Source organism: Entelurus aequoreus, linkage group LG03 (assembly GCF_033978785.1).
Source record: "Entelurus aequoreus isolate RoL-2023_Sb linkage group LG03, RoL_Eaeq_v1.1, whole genome shotgun sequence".
Taxonomy (NCBI): Eukaryota; Metazoa; Chordata; class Actinopteri; order Syngnathiformes; family Syngnathidae; genus Entelurus; species Entelurus aequoreus.
Window position 1 is genome coordinate 63822632 of NC_084733.1, and position 17269 is coordinate 63839900.

General features: G+C 38.9%; 1 protein-coding gene across 2 annotated transcripts in view; it reads left to right on the forward strand.

Moving 5' to 3' along the window:
* Positions 1-4584: 4584 nt before the first annotated feature.
* Positions 4585-17269, forward strand: part of LOC133646714 (attractin-like) — a 194973-nt gene continuing 182288 nt past the window's right edge. Inside the window, exon 1 of one of the 2 annotated variants that reach the window (XM_062042411.1) lies at positions 4585-5074. In XM_062042411.1, coding sequence (XP_061898395.1) covers positions 4845-5074 — 230 coding nt within the window. In that variant the 5' untranslated portion in view covers positions 4585-4844. The remainder of the gene's footprint in view (positions 5075-17269) is intronic. The other variant, XM_062042410.1, reaches the window with a different exon arrangement.

The window sequence follows — 17269 nt, forward strand, 5'->3', positions numbered from 1 at the left end:
TTTCAGGCCCCCATATTCATACTCTTTGTACAAAACCTTTCTTTTAATCTTTTCTGGTTTGCCGTTCCAGACAAAATCGAAGACCCTCCGCTCATAAATCTTAAAAAAGTTTTGTGATGGAGCTGGTAATAACAAAAACAAATAAATAAATTGAGGAATAATTAACGAGTTGGCAATAGACATTTTACCATACAAGGTTAGGGATTTCCCTTTCCATAATTGCATAATTTTGTCCAGCTTTCTTAGTCGATTATCATAATTTACTGAGCCTAGATCTTCCAGATTTTCTGGGACAACAACACCAAGTATGTTAACTGGTCCATCTGTCCACAAAACAGGCACTTTGCATTCCATTCGAAAGGACGTTCCCTTTAGATTTCCGATCCTTAACATTTTACATTTATCATAATTAAGCTTAAGGCCAGATTGCTGTGAAAATATGTCCAAAAGATTAAGAAGGTTCCGCAAACAATGAGGAAAAATCTTATCTTTGTGAATCAGCCTTTTCTGACATGAACTTCATCAAGAACAAACACAGAACACGCCTCACTGATGCACATCTGCAAGACTCACTCAGAGTTGCAGTGTCAAGTTACACACCAGAGTACAACACACTAGTTAACAGCATGCAATGGCAGGCTTCCCACTAACTGACAAAGAAACAGATAACAGATTTGGTGTCCAGTTCAAAGTGTGACATGATTTAAAAATTTGAGAGTTTACTTTTGTATTTTACATGAGTTATTATTTGTACAAACATGGTGCAAAGTAATTCATGATTTGTTAAAAAATGTTAGTGGCTAGCTAGTTAAAATGGGATATTGTGATTTCACAAGTCTGTCTTAGAAGTGATCATTTGAAAATGTTCAATTTGAAAAATGTGCACTTAGAGAAAATATAAAAATAAAGTGTTGCATATTGATATTTATCTGTTTCTATATATATTTATTGTGAGAAATCATTAAGATGATCAGTGTTTCCACAAAGATAAATATCATTAATTATTAATAATAACAGAGTTAAAGGTAAATTGAGCAAATTGGCTACTTCTGGCAATTTATTTAAGTGTGTATCTAACTGGTAGCCCTTCGCATTAATCAGTACCCAAGAAGTAGCCCTTGGTTTCAAAAAGGTTGGTGACCCCTGTGTTAGACGATCTCTGATTGCATTACCTGTTCAGGTCGGCTAACTTTCATTTGTTGTCATCTCCCGCCATCTAGTGGACGTTTGTTGTACTGTTAAGACAATTTAAGTAGAAAGCTCATTCTGTCACTGGTATTAGTAATTATAACAGCTCGTACAGTGAAGTGTGACAAAGTTAAACTTAGATTTAATTCAAATAGAATACTTGATAATCTGTGGTCTGTGATATGACATTATTAAATTCATTTAATCCATGCATTTACATTTACAATGTATGTGTCTTACAGTTTCACCCTTTCAATTGTCAATAAACCTGGCCTCCATCAGTCAACCTGGTGTTCAGAGTTTTGATGAGCGGAAGGTGTTGAACTTACTGCCTTCGTGTACAAGTGTGCTTAAGGAAGGCAGGAAAGAGATATTCAATAATGTGAATAGTGCACCTCCCCAATTCGTCACGTTTCATGTGTCATATGAATCTCCTCCCGACTGTAGTTGTTTTTCATTGAGTACTCCATAAACAATTTATGGGAATACATCAGTGGTAACTAGCAACACCTTTTAAGGCGGGCTAGCAGAAGATAGATGGGGGATTTCTATTTTTCGTCATGTTTCATGTGTCAGGTAAACTGCGACGAGTGGGGCCATATGAATTCCCTTTTTACTGTAGTTCTCTTTTTCATTGTGTACTCCATAAAAAATGTGTGGGAATACATCAGCAGTAATACGCAACACCTTAAGGGGGATTGAGGGGGCATTTTTTTTCATGTTTCATGTGTCAGGTAAACCGCGACAAATGCCACCATATCAATCAATCAATCAATCAATGTTTATTTATATAGCCCTAAATCACAAAAGTCTCAAAGGGCTGCACAAGCCACAACGACATCCTCGGCACAGAGCCCACACAAGGGACGTCGATGTGAATGACTATGAGAAACCTTGGAGAGGACCGCATATGTGGGTAACCCCCCCCCCCCCCTCTAAGTACAGTCCCTAGTGGATCCACATAACAGTGAGAGTCTAGTCCATAGTGGGGCCAGCAGGAGACCATCCCGACAGGTCAGTAGCGCAGAGACGTCCCCAACCGATGCACAGGCGTGCGGTCCACCCCGGGTCCCAACTCTGGACAGCCAGCACCTCATCTATGGTCACCGGAACCGGAATAACCCGGCGAGGGGGCAAAGGAGAAAAGAAAACAGCAGATCAACTGGTCTAAAAAAGGGGGGTCTATTTGAAGGCTAGAGTATACAAATGAGTTTTAAGATAGGACTGAAATGCTTCTACTGAGGTAGCATCTCTAACTTTTACCGGGAGGGCATTCCATAGTACTGGAGCCCAAACAGAAAACGTTCTATAGCCCGCAGACTATTTTTGGGCTCTGGGAATCACTAATAAGCCGGAGTTCTTTGAACGCAGATTTCTTGCCGGGACATATGGTACAATACAGTCAGCAAGACAGGATGGAGCTAGACCGTGTAGTATTTTATACGTAAGTAGTAAAACCTTAAAGTCGCATCTTAAGCATATGAATTCCCTTCTTACTGTAGTTCTCTTCTTCATTGGGTACTCCATAAAAATTGTGTGGGGATACATTAGCAGTCATACGCAACACCTTAGGGGGGGCTAGAGGGGAGTTTATTTATTTTTTTGTCATGTTTCATGTGTCATATAAATCCCCTCCCTACTGTAGTTGTTTTTCATTGAGTACCCCATAAAAAATGTATTTGAAAACATCAGAGGTAGAAACTAGCAACACATTTTAAGGGGACTAGCAGGAGATAGATGGGGGATTTATATTTTTTGTCATGTTTCATGTGTCAGGTAAACTGTGACGGATGGGGCATATATGAATTCCCTTCTTACTGTAGTTCTGTTTTTCATTATGTACTCCATAAAAATTGTATGGGAATACATCAGTAGTAATAAGCAACACCTTAAAGGGGGCTAGAAGGGGGTATATTTATTTTTTGGCATGTTTCATGTGTCAGGTAAACTGTGACGGATGGGGCATATATGAATTCCCTTCTTACTGTAGTTCTGTTTTTCATTATGTACTCCATAAAAATTGTGTGGGAATACATCAGTAGTAATAAGCAACACCTTAAGGTGTCTAGAGGGGGGATTATTTATTTTTTGTCATGTTTCATGTGTCAGGTAAACCGCAACGGATGGGGCCATATGAATTCCCTTCTTACTGTAGTTCTGTTTTTCATTATGTACTCCATAAAAATTGTGTGGGAATACACCAGTAGTAATAAGCAACACCTTAAGGGGTTTAGAGGGGGGATTATTTATTTTTTGTCATGTTTCATGTGTCAGGTAAACCGCAACGGATGGGGCCATATGAATTCCCTTCTTACTGTAGTTCTCTTTTTCATGGTGTACTCCATAAAAATTGTGTGGGGATACATCAGCAGTAATATGCAACACCTTAAGATGGGCTAGCGGGAGGATTTTTTTTGTCGTGTTTCATGTGTCAGGTAAACCGAGACAGATGAGGCATATATAAATTCTCTTCTTTCTGTAGTTCTCTTTTTCATTGTGTACTCCAAAAAATTGTGTGGGAATACATCAGCAATAATACGCAACACCAGTTTTCAATAGGATAGACTTTTATTGATCCCACTATGGGGAAATTATGTTGCAGTGCAGGTTTTTACATGCACTGGCGGAAGTAAAAGGTAATTGAAAAACATTGTAATTAATACTACATATTGTGCACTAATATGTATAGATAAAAGACAAAACAACATTTTTAGTAAGGAAAACTTTATTAATTGTATTTTATGATACAGTTAGGGGCCCCAAGCGACTGCCTGCATGCTTGCCTGAAGGTAAGTCCGCCCCTGCTCTGTAGAACTCAACAGGAAGAGATTTAATGGCACTATATGACAATTGTGCATTTAATTCTGTATGTAATAGGACCATTAAAATACAGTAATATAATAACAAATATAAGTGTTTTGTCTGAGAGTAGGCGGTGGGATGTGTTTAAATGACACACTTGATAAAGATACGATAAAAGTACATTTAAGGTGGATTTATTAAGACCTTTCAAACGGACACAGCGTTTTTACTATAAAGTGATATGGCATAATAAAAACACAAAATGCAGCGTCGTCTCCCCTGTTTTGTGAACGGCGTCCTTATATTTACATCCTGGTACGGCATCACTCATACCCACGTGACCAGTGCCTGTGTGGTTTCATTCTATTGTAAGGTGAGCGTCATGCAAATATCAAACATATTTAAATCAACTAAGTGAAGGTAAAAGCAACATTAAAATATGTTTTAAAATGACGCCTTCACGTGAGAGGCCCGGGAGATGATAGTCGCGCCCCTGTGTTCGCGCAGCCGCAGTCCGCACAGAAGTGTGCGCCTGTGGTTGTGTTGTCGGTGTCTGGTACGCAAAGCGCCAGAGTCTCCCCCCGCCCCCCGGCTTATTACGCACTTCCGCCGTCGTGACGTCACTTCTGGCCGTCAATATGCGGCGCTGAGAAACGGAACCTCTGGAAAGATGTAAGCGGCTCGCCGAGCTCGGCCTAGCCTCGTCAAGTCGTCACTACAGCCGGCACCTCTAGAACCAGCGAAGCGGGACCTCGGCAGGGTCGTTGGAGCGGCCAAGGCAGGCTCGCCTACCGCCGAGCAGCTGGGAGAAGTAGCGGAGTGTCTGGGCTCCAGCAGCCATCTTTAGCGACACAATGTCCGGGGCGACGCGGCGGCCCAGCTCGGTGTCCGGTACCGGAGGCCGGAGCCTGACGCCGGTCACCGGGCTGCTGCTGTTGCTGCTAGCCAGGCAGCTCGGAGGCGCCGAGGCCAAGGAGTGCGACAAGCCGTGCGTAAACGGCCAATGCAACGCGGCGACGGGCAGCTGCGTGTGCTCCCCCGGCTGGGTCGGGGACCAGTGCCAGCACTGCGGAGGACGCTTACGGTAAGGACCGCACTCACCTGGCAGCCTCCATGTTACACTCAGCTCTTACCTGAGCAACATGGCGCCCTCGTCTTCTCACCTTCGCATTTGCTGCAGTGGACTCTTAGATTGTCTTGACTTTGGACCCAGCGAGGAGACAACATGCTCCAGTGTTGTGTCACATCTTATTTCTAGTTTCATGAATGACGTTAGCGCCTATAAAACTGTAAACACGTTATGGAGAGCATTTCATTGAAAGTTGTAGACGTCCTAAAAATGGTTATGGAGGACCTTTGACAAGCAGAAGGTTCTTAACATTTTTGTCATATTGAGGATCTTTGACTGGCATATACGATCAGGGGTGTCAAACTCGTTGAGGCCCACATCGAAATGATGGCCGCCCACATTAAATGACGTGAAGGACCACGTTGAATTAAGTGGCAGGCCACATTAGATTAGGGTCCTGGGTCACATTAAATGGCGTTAAAGGCCTACTGAAATGAATTTTTTTTATTTAAACGGGGATAGCAGATCTATTCTATGTGTCATACTTGATCATTTCGCGATATTGCCATATTTTTGCTGAAAGGATTTAGTATAGAACAACGACGATAAAGATTGCAACTTTTGGTATCTGATAAAAAAAAGGCTTGCACCTACCGGAAGTAGCGTGACGTAGTCAGTTGAACATATACGCAAAGTTCCCTATTGTTTACAATGATGGCCGCATGAAGTGAGAGAGATTCGGACCGAGAAAGCGACAATTTCCCCATTAATTTGAGCGAGGATGAAAGATTTGTGGATGAGTAAAGTGCAAGTGAAGGACTAGTGGGGAGTTGAAGCTATTCAGATAGGGAAGATGCTGTGAGAGCCGAGGGTGACCTGATATTCAGCTGGGAATGACTACAACAGTAAATAAACACAAGACATATATATACTCTATTAGCCACAACACAACCAGGCTTATATTTAATATGCCACAAATTAATCCTGCATAAAAACACCTGCGTGTTTGTTATGCTAGCTCCTAGCTCCTCTGCTAGCTCCTAGCTCCATAGAACACGCCAATACAATTCAAACACCTGATCAACACACACAATCACTCAGCCCAAAAGACAGTTTACCTAACCCAAGGTTCATAAAGCTTATATATTTTTAAAAAGTTACGTACGTGACGCGCACATACGGTCAAGTTATCGAATGTTTAGCAGCCAAGGCTGCATACTCACGGTACCTGATATTCAGCTGGGAATGACTACAACAGTAAATAAACACAAGACATATATATACTCTATTAGCCACAACACAACCAGGCTTATATTTAATATGCCACAAATTAATCCTGCATAATAACACCTGCGTGTTTGTTATGCTAGCTCCTAGCTCCTCTGCTAGCTCCTAGCTCCATAGAACACGCCAATACAATTCAAACACCTGATCAACACACACAATCACTCAGCCCAAAAGACCGTTCACCTAACCCAAGGTTCATAAAGCTTATATATTTTTAAAAAGTTACGTACGTGACGCGCACTTACGGTACGGTACGTGTTATGCTAGCTCCTAGCTCCTCTGCTAGCTCCTAGCTCCATAGAACACGCCAATACAATTCAAACACATGATCAACACACACAATCACTCAGCCCAAAAGACCGTTCACCTAACCCAAGGTTCATAAAGCTTATATATTTTAAAAAAGTTACGTACATACGCAAAAAAAAGCCAAAGCTGCATACTCACAGTAGCACGTCTGCGTCTTTGTCATCCAAATCAAAGTAATCCTGGTAAGAGTCTGTGTTGTCCCAGTTCTCTACAGGCGTCTGTGTATCCAAATCAAAAGTCCTCCTGGTTAGAGTCTCTGTTATCCGAGTTCTTCCATCTTGACTGCATCTTTCGGGAATGTAAACAAAGAAGCGCCGGCTGTGTACTGTTGTGGCTGACTACGTTCGAAAAATACGTCCATTTCGCACCGACAACTTTCTTCTTTGCTTGCTTGGCTTCCTTCTCCATAATGCAATGAACATGATTGAAACAGATTCACGAACACAGATGTCCAGAATACTGTGGAATTATGAAATGAAAAGAGAGCTTTTTCGTATCGGCTTCAATGTGGAAGGCATACCCGTGTTCGCCGGGCTACGTCACGCGCATACGTCATCCGCAGAGGCGTTTCGAACCGGAAGTTTAGCGGCAAATTTAAAATGTCACTTTATAAGTTAACCCGGCCGTATTGGCATGTGTTATAATGTTAAGATTTCATCATTGATATATAAACTATCAGACTGCGTGGTCGGTAGTAGTGGGTTTCAGTAGGCCTTTAAAGGCCTACTGAAATGATTTTTTTTTATTTAAACGGGGATAGCAGATCTATTCTATGTGTCATACTTGATCATTTCGCGATATTGCCATATTTTTGCTGAAAGGATTTAGTATAGAACAACGACGATAAACATTGCAACTTTTGGTATCTGATAAAAAAAAAGGCTTGCCCCTACCGGAAGTAGCGTGACGTAGTCAGTTGAACATATACGCAAAGTTCCCTATTGTTTACAATGATGGCCGCATGAAGTGAGAGAGATTCGGACCGAGAAAGCGACAATTTCCCCATTAATTTGAGCGAGGATGAAAGATTTGTGGATGAGTAAAGTGCAAGTGAAGGACTAGTGGGGAGTTGAAGCTATTCAGATAGGGAAGATGCTGTGAGAGCCGGGGGTGACCTGATATTCAGCTGGGAATGACTACAACAGTAAATAAACACAAGACATATATATACTCTATTAGCCACAACACAACCAGGCTTATATTTAATATGCCACAAATTAATCCTGCATAAAAACACCTGCGTGTTTGTTACGCTAGCTCCTAGCTCCTCTGCTAGCTCCTAGCTCCATAGAACACGCCAATACAATTCAAACACCTGATCAACACACACAATCACTCAGCCCAAAAGACCGTTCACCTAACCCAAGGTTCATAAAGCTTATATATTTTTAAAAAGTTACGTACGTGACGCGCACATACGGTCAAGCTGTCAAATGTTTAGCAGCCAAGGCTGCATACTCACGGTACCTGATATTCAGCTGGGAATGACTACAACAGTAAATAAACACAAGACATATATATACTCTATTAGCCACAACACAACCAGGCTTATATTTAATATGCCACAAATTAATCCTGCATAAAAACACCTGCGTGTTTGTTACGCTAGCTCCTAGCTCCTCTGCTAGCTCCTAGCTCCATAGAACACGCCAATACAATTCAAACACCTGATCAACACACACAATCACTCAGCCCAAAAGACCGTTCACCTAACCCAAGGTTCATAAAGCTTATATATTTTTTAAAAGTTACGTACGTGACGCGCACATACGGTCAAGCTGTCAAATGTTTAGCAGCCAAGGCTGCATACTCACGGTACCTGATATTCAGCTGGGAATGACTACAACAGTAAATAAACACAAGACATATATATACTCTATTAGCCACAACACAACCAGGCTTATATTTAATATGCCACAAATTAATCCTGCATAAAAACACCTGCGTGTTTGTTACGCTAGCTCCTAGCTCCTCTGCTAGCTCCTAGCTCCATAGAACACGCCAATACAATTCAAACACCTGATCAACACACACAATCACTCAGCCCAAAAGACCGTTCACCTAACCCAAGGTTCATAAAGCTTATATATTTTTAAAAAGTTACGTACGTGACGCGCACATACGGTCAAGCTGTCAAATGTTTAGCAGCCAAGGCTGCATACTCACGGTACCTGATATTCAGCTGGGAATGACTACAACAGTAAATAAACACAAGACATATATATACTCTATTAGCCACAACACAACCAGGCTTATATTTAATATGCCACAAATTAATCCTGCATAAAAACACCTGCGTGTTTGTTACGCTAGCTCCTAGCTCCTCTGCTAGCTCCTAGCTCCATAGAACACGCCAATACAATTCAAACACCTGATCAACACACACAATCACTCAGCCCAAAAGACCGTTCACCTAACCCAAGGTTCATAAAGCTTATATATTTTTAAAAAGTTACGTACATACGCAAAAAAAAGTTGCGCACATACGGTCAAGCGATCAAATGTTTAGAAGCCAAAGCTGCATACTCACAGTAGCACGTCTGCGTCTTTGTCATCCAAATCAAAGTAATCCTGGTAAGAGTCTGTGTTGTCCCAGTTCTCTACAGGCGTCTGTGTATCGAAGTCAAAAGTCCTCCTGGTTAGAGTCTCTGTTATCCGAGTTCTTCCATCTTGACTGCATCTTCCGGGAATGTAAACAAAGAAGCGCCGGCTGTGTACTGTTGTTGCTGACTACGTTCGAAAAATACGTCCATTTCGCACCAAAAACTTTCTTCTTTGCTTGCTCAGCTTCCTTCTCCATAATGCAATGAACATGATTGCAACAGATTCACGAACACAGATGTCCAGAATACTGTGGAATTATGAAATGAAAACAGAGCTTTTTCGTATTAGCTTCAATGTGGAATGCATACCCGTGTTCGCCGGTCTACGTCACGCGCATACGTCATCCTCAGAGGCGTTTCGAACCGGAAGTTTAGCGGCAAATTTAAAATGTCACTTTATAAGTTAACCCGGCCGTATTGGCATGTGTTATAATGTTAAGATTTCATCATTGATATATAAACTATCAGACTGCGTGGTCGGTAGTAGTGGGTTTCAGTAGGCCTTTAAGTCATGTGGACTGGCACACCATTTATTGACGTGGCGGACAATTTTATATGATATGACGCACGGGAGAGTGGCAGTGCCAGCAACCTGAGGGTTCCTGGTATGATCCCCAGCTTCTACCAACCTAATCACGTCCGTTGTGTCCTAGAGCAAGACACTTCACCCTTGCTCCTGATGGGTCGTGGTTAGGGCCTTGCATGGCAGCTCTCGCCATCAGTGTGTGAATGTGGAAATAGTGTCAAAGCACTTTGAGTACCTTGAAGGTAGAAAAGCGCTATACAAGTATAACCCATTTACCATTTTAAATTAAAAATGAATTAGGTACTGGGCCATATTAAATGTTGTGGTGGACCACATTGAATGACGTGCCGGGCCACTTTAATTAGCATAGCGGGCAAAATGGAATGTTGTGAAAGACCACGTTAACTCATGCAGACCACTTTAAATCATGCAGACCACTTTAAATCATGCGGACCACATTCAATCAGGTGGACCGGCTCGTCCTGAAATGTTTTGGAAGACCACATTAAATGACGTGGCAGGCCAGATAAAATGATGTGGGGGGACCATTTTAAATGTGTGGAACACCAAATGGATGGCCAATCACATTGGATGATGTGACGGACCCCATTAAATCATGTGGCTTGGCACGTCATTAAATGACCACATTGAATGATGAGGCACTGGTCCAGTTTAAATGATGTGGTGGGTTACATTAAAAGATATGAAAGACCAGTTAAAAAGATGTGGGGGATTATTTTAAATGATGTGGAAGACCACATTGAAATACATGGCGTGTCACATTGAATGACGTCTCGGGCCACATTAAATTATGTGGCAGACCATATTAGAGAGGCCCTTTTCTGCCAAAAGAGGTTCAAGAAACCTCTAGTTCCTGAAAATATGTGTTCCTGTAGAATTGTGTGGTTTGTGTTTCCACTGTATTTCACAGTTGAGGTAGTTTATACAAATCAGGGTGATGGCGTGTGGAGAAGTGGTTTACTATATTTCTACACTGATACCATGTAAATAAACAGACAATATAAGGTCACGGTTCTTTTACTAAAAAGTAAGTAATTGAAATACAAAGCAATAATATACATATGATTGAAAAAATTAAGTGTACTGAATGTTACGTTCCACATAGTGTTGGTTTGTTTGTTTTGTGTTTCTTCTTCTATTTGTTTGTACAGGTCACACTCCTTCACTGCCTCTGCTGCCAATCAACCGGTTCCTGTTCCCAGCTGCTCCTCGTTTCACCTGTTAATCAGCCAGCCAATCCCGGTCCACCATTCATCCTCCCAGCCTGTTTAAAACCACCTGTTCACCACTGAATCAAGGGTGGATTCTTTTTCTGACATGCTGTGTGAAGTTTTGAGAGACGTTACTTTGTCTTTGGTGCTATTTTGTTTTGTGATCATTTTTGTTAAGCTTTTTGCTAAACTTGTGCTACCTGTTTTTTTTTGTCTTCGTTTTTCTTGACCTTTCAACTTTTGTAAGTATCTGCAGCCTAGTCTTGGGAAAGGTTAGACAGAGGCCTCTATACACTACACACGTAGGATTTGTTTGTGTATAGAGACACCAGGCTTAGTGGTGGCTGTCACCCTTGTATGTTTTGGACCCCCTCTTTGGCTAGAGTAGGTAGGTAGGTTTTTGGTTTGTGCTAATTAAATAGCTTTAGATAGTCAGCTTACCTTTTCTTTTTTAGAGGTGTGTTTTGGTATGTTTTGTTCATTTCTTTGACAGCACCTGTATTCCCAAGCTAGGCTAGTGTTGTGTCTTGTTGTTTTGTTTTCAAATCTTGGCTTCTGTGTCTTTAATTTACAATTAATTTGGTTTATACACTTTCATGTTGCGTTCCCCTACGATCCCTGGACTCTGAGCCATTCAGGGAACGTAACATAAATTGGGGGCTTGTCCGGGAATTGGGGCACACTAAATTTATGTTACGTTCCCTGAATGGCTCAGAGTCTAGGGATCGTTGGGGGAACGCAACATAAAAGTGTATAAACCAAATTAATTGTAAATTAAAGACACAGAAGCCAAGATTTGAAAACAAAAACTAGTGTTATTGAAAAGTAACCATGGGGGGGTTACAACAAGACACAACACTAGCCTAGCTTGGAACACAGGTGCTGTCAAAGAAATGAACAAAACATACCAAAACACACCTCTAGAAAAGAAAAGGTAAGCTGACTATCTAAAGCTATTTAATTAGCACAAACCAAAAACCTACCTACCTACTCTAGCCAAAGAGGGGGTCCAAAACATACAAGGGTGACAGCCACCACTAAGCCTGGTGTCTCTATACACAAACAAATCCTACGTGTGTAGTGTATAGAGGCCTCTGTCTAACCTTTCCCAAGACTAGGCTGCAGATACTTACAAAAGTTGAAAGGTCAAGAAAAACGAAGACAAAAAAAAACAGGTAGCACAAGTTTAGCAAAAAGCTTAACAAAAATGATTACAAAACAAAATAGCGCCAAAGACAAAGTAACGTCTCTCAAAACTTCACACAGCATGTCAGAAAAAGAATCCACCCTTGATCCAGTGGTGAACAGGTGGTTTTAAACAGGCTGGGAGGATGAATGGTGGACCGGGATTGGCTGGCTGATTAACAGGTGAAACGAGGAGCAGCTGGGAACAGGAACCGGTTGATTGGCAGCAGAGGCAGTGAAGGAGTGTGACCTGTACAAACAAATAGAAGAAGAAACACAAAACAAACAAACCAACACTATGGGGAACGTAACACTGAATTGTTCATAAAAAGTCAGGCTTTTGTCCGCAATGTCCAACAGTCAGAAAGTCGTCCTCTCGATGAATGATGAATGCATGAAGGTCAGGGGATTCATTTTGGTCCATTTCAGCTGTAATTAACAATATATAAATAATATATAAATAAACATTGATTGATTGATTGATTGACATGTCAGTGTTTATCTGTAAATAACAATATATAAATATTAAATGTCTGTTTATCTGTAAATAACAATATATAAATGATACATGTCAGTGTTTATCTGCAAATAATATACAAATGATAAATGTCTGTTTATCTGTAAATAATATATAAACAATAAATGTCAGTGTTTATCTGTAAATAATATATAAATAATAAATGTCAGTGTTTATCTGTAAATAACAATATATAAATAATGTCAGTGTTTATCTGTAAATGTCAGTGTTTATTTGAAAATAACAATATATCAATAATATATGTCAGTGTTTATCTGTAAATAACAATATATAAATAATTCATGTCAGTGGTTATCTGTAAATAACAATATGTAAATATTATGTCAGTGTTTATCTGTAAATAATATATAAATAATAAATTTCAGTGTTTATCGGTAAATAACAATATATAAATAATACATGTCAGTGTTTATCTGTAAATAACAATATATAAATATTATGTCTGTTTATCTGTAAATAATATATAAATAATACATGTCAGTGTTTATCTGTAAATAACAATATATAAATAATAATGTCGGTGTTTATCTGTTAATAACAATATATAAATGATAAATGTCAGTGTTTATCTGTAAATATTAATGTCAGTGTTTATTTGAAAATAACAATATATCAATAATAAAAACAATATATGAATAATAAATGTATGTTTATCTGTAAATAACAATATATAAATAATACATGTCAGTGTTTATCTGTAAATAATAATGTCGGTGTTTATCTGTAAAAATATATAAATAATATATGTCAGTGTTTATCTATTAACAATATATAAATAATAAATGTCAGTGTTTATCTGTAAATAACAATATATAGATAATAATGTCAGTGTTTATCTGTAAAAAACAATATATAAAAAATGTCAGTGTTTATTTGTAAATAATATATAAATAATAAATGTCAGTGTTCATCTGTAAATAACAATATATAAATAATGTCAGTGTTTATTTGTAAATAACAACATATAAAATATGTCAGTGTTTATCTGTTAATAACAATATATAAATAATAAATGTCAGTGTTTATCTGTAAATAACAATATATAAGTAATAATTGTCAGTGTTTATTTTTAAACAATATATACATAATAAATGTCAGTGTTTATCTGTAAATAACAATATATAAATAATAATATCAGTGTTTATCTGTAAATAACAATATATAAATAATAAATGTCAGTGTTTATCTGTAAATAACAATATATAAATCCAACCCATTTAGGCAAAAGTAACACAGCAATGATGGCAAGCTTTAATGCCATAGACTCTAAAACTCTAGTGGAAACGGTGACAGCTCTAAAGTCATCCACCTGCTGCCTTGATGTTTTACCTACCAACTTCTTTAAGAATGTTTTTGACTGCCTATCAACAGATGTCTTGCAAATAATTAATAATTCTATTCAATCGGGCAATTTCCCGAAGGCTTTCAAAACTGCAGTCATTAAACCTCTTCTAAAAAAGCAGAGCCTAGATGCCTCTGTTATCAACAACTACAGACCAATTTCAAATCTACCATTCATAAGTAAAATAATTGAGAAAGTTGTCCTCCAACAACTAAATCACTTCTTGGCTTCTACTGGCTGCCACAACAACTTCCAGTCAGGATTTCGACCTCTTCATAGCACAGAGACGGCCCTTCTTAAAGTTATAAATGACATCCGTCTAAACACAGACTCTGGCAAAACTTCAGTATTAATGCTTTTGGACCTCAGTGCTGCATTTGACACTGTCGACCACTCAATACTTTTGGACAGGTTGGAAAACTGGGTGGGGATCTCAGGCACAGTTTTAAGCTGGTTCAAGTCATATCTACAAGATAGGAACTATTTTGTTTCCATTGGTGACTTTGTATCAGAACCAACCAACGTAATGTGTGGAGTCCCCCATGGTTCAATCTTGGGGCCGACTTTATTTAACATCTATATGCTCCCACTAGGACAAATCATGCAAAATAATAACATTGACCATCATTGCTATGCCGATGACACCCAAATCTATGTAGCGCTATCACCTAATGACTATCGCCCCATAGATCTTCTGTGCCAGTGCATTGAGCAAGTCAAACACTGGATGTGCCAACATTTCCTACAACTAAATGAAGATAAAACTGAGATATCTGTTTTTGGTGCTAAAAAAGAAAGGTTTAAAGTCGTCCAACACCTTCAATCACTGTCCCTGAAAACCTCAAATAAAGCCAGAAATCTTGGGGTTATTTTATATTCTGATTTACATTTCGACAGTCACATCAAATCAGTAACAAAATCGGCCTACTATCACCTCAAAAATGTAAAAAGACTTAGAGGGCTCATGTCAGCTCAAGACTTTGAAAAACTTGTACATGCCTTTATTACCAGTAGGCTAGACTATTGTAATGGTCTCCTTGCAGGTCTTCCCAAAAAAACTGTCAGGCAGCTACAGCTTGTTCAGAACGCTGCTGCTAGAGTTCTAACAAAGACCAAAAAATGTGAGCACATTACACCAAATCTTAAATCCTTACATTGGCTCCCTGTACATCAGAGAATTGATTTCAAAATCCTCCTGCTCACATATAAATCACTACATGGTCTAGGGCCGAAGTATATTACTGATATGCTCCCACTATATAAGCCCTCTAGATCACTAAGATCTTCTGAGACCAATCTGTTAGCGGTTCCAAGAGTAAACTCAAATCAAGGGAGAGCATCATTCAGTCACTATGCAACAAATAGCTGGAATAAACTTCCTGAAGATGTCAGACTTTCCCCAACTCTGACTACTTTTAAAACTAGACTGAAGACTTTTTCATTCACCTTAGCTTTCAGCTAAATCTTTTAATCTTTTAACTTTTAACGTCTGCACTGTTTTTATTTTTATTGTCTGCATTTTAATTTTGCTTTTATTTTCTTTCATTTCACTTTGTTGTCTGTGAAGCACTTTGAGTCTGCCTTGTGTATGAAAAGCGCGATACAAATAAAGTTGCTTTGCCTTGCCTTGCCTAAATATCAATGTCAGTGTTTATCTGTAAATAACAATATATAAATAATAATAATGGTCAGTGTTTATTTGTAAATAATATATAAATAATAAATGTCAGTGTTCATCTGTAAATAACAATATATAAATAATGTCAGTGTTTATTTGTAAATAACAATATATAAATAATAATGTCAGTGTTTATCTGTAAATAACAATATATAAATAATACATGTCAGTGTTTATCTGTAAATAACAATATATAAATAATAAATGTCAGTGTTTATTTGTAAATAATATATAAATAATAAATGTCAGTGTTTATCTGTACATAACAACATATAAATAATAAATGTCAGTGTTTATCTGTAAATAACAATATATACATAATACATGTCAGTGTTTACCTGTAAATAACAATATATACATAATACATGTCAGTGTTTATCTGTAAATAACAATATATACATAATACATGTCAGTGTTTATCTGTAAATAACATATATAAATAATAAATGTCAGTGTTTATCTCACGCCGACAGCACAAACACATCAGCTTTAGCGTTAGCTTGCTAGCATTAGCATTCTGTTGACTTTGGTTGAGGCTAATAACTACACAAATGGAGTGTAACTGACTACTTTTACAACATGTAATAAAGGAAATAGTTAATATTTAATGTTATTTACCTTTACTGCCTCCTTTTATTTCACATTTATCCAACAAAGTCTAGAGTAGTAAGCAGCTGAGGTCGTTTCTTAAGTCCGGCTTCATACTTCTCTGTAAATATTTTTAAAAGAGTCTGTCCATTATTCGTAACTTTGCGTAACGAAATGAAGTTTGTCAAACTAATAAACAATAAACTGCATGTAGTTTAAAGACTGCGACTGAGTAAAAACGCTGCAAGATAGTTCCACTTTAGTCGTTTAGCACTCTATGGTGGCCGTGTGTTCGAAAAATACGTTTTAGGAACGCCCCCATCTTTGTTCAACCAATCAGCGTGCGACAGCACAGCCCGCCCCGTTAAAGAACCTTCCAAAAGTCTCATCTAGCTGGCAAGGACTAAAAAAGTTCCTGGAGCAATAAATCTACCCGTGTAGTTTTTGGTGGAAACACAGAGGGAACTTTATTTCTTGATAAAATTCCTGTAGTGGAAAAGGGCCTAATGACTTGGTACGCCAGATCTGGCCCCTGGACTTAGAGTTTGACACATGTGATTTTGATGATCTTTGGCTAGTAGTAGATCCTTAAAAACAGCAGAGCGCTGCTCTCAGAGAGAGGATGTTAGACTAGCAGTCAGTTCCTAAAAACGGTAGAGCTGTCCTGTTATATCGGTCAACTAAGTTCTTATAGGTTGGGTATCGAGTATTGAGTATCGATTGGAACCGGGACTAACTTTCCGATTCTCCCGGAATCGTTCAAAAGTTTAAATTTCGATTCCTATTTTCGATACCAGTCCGCCGACCGGAAAAAATATGTCCGCCGAACCGGAAGAAGAAGGCGCTGAACACCAACGAAGAAGCGCCCACCGCCGGAAGTGTTAGCATAGCCGAGCGAGTCAGTCAAGCTCAAGCATGGATA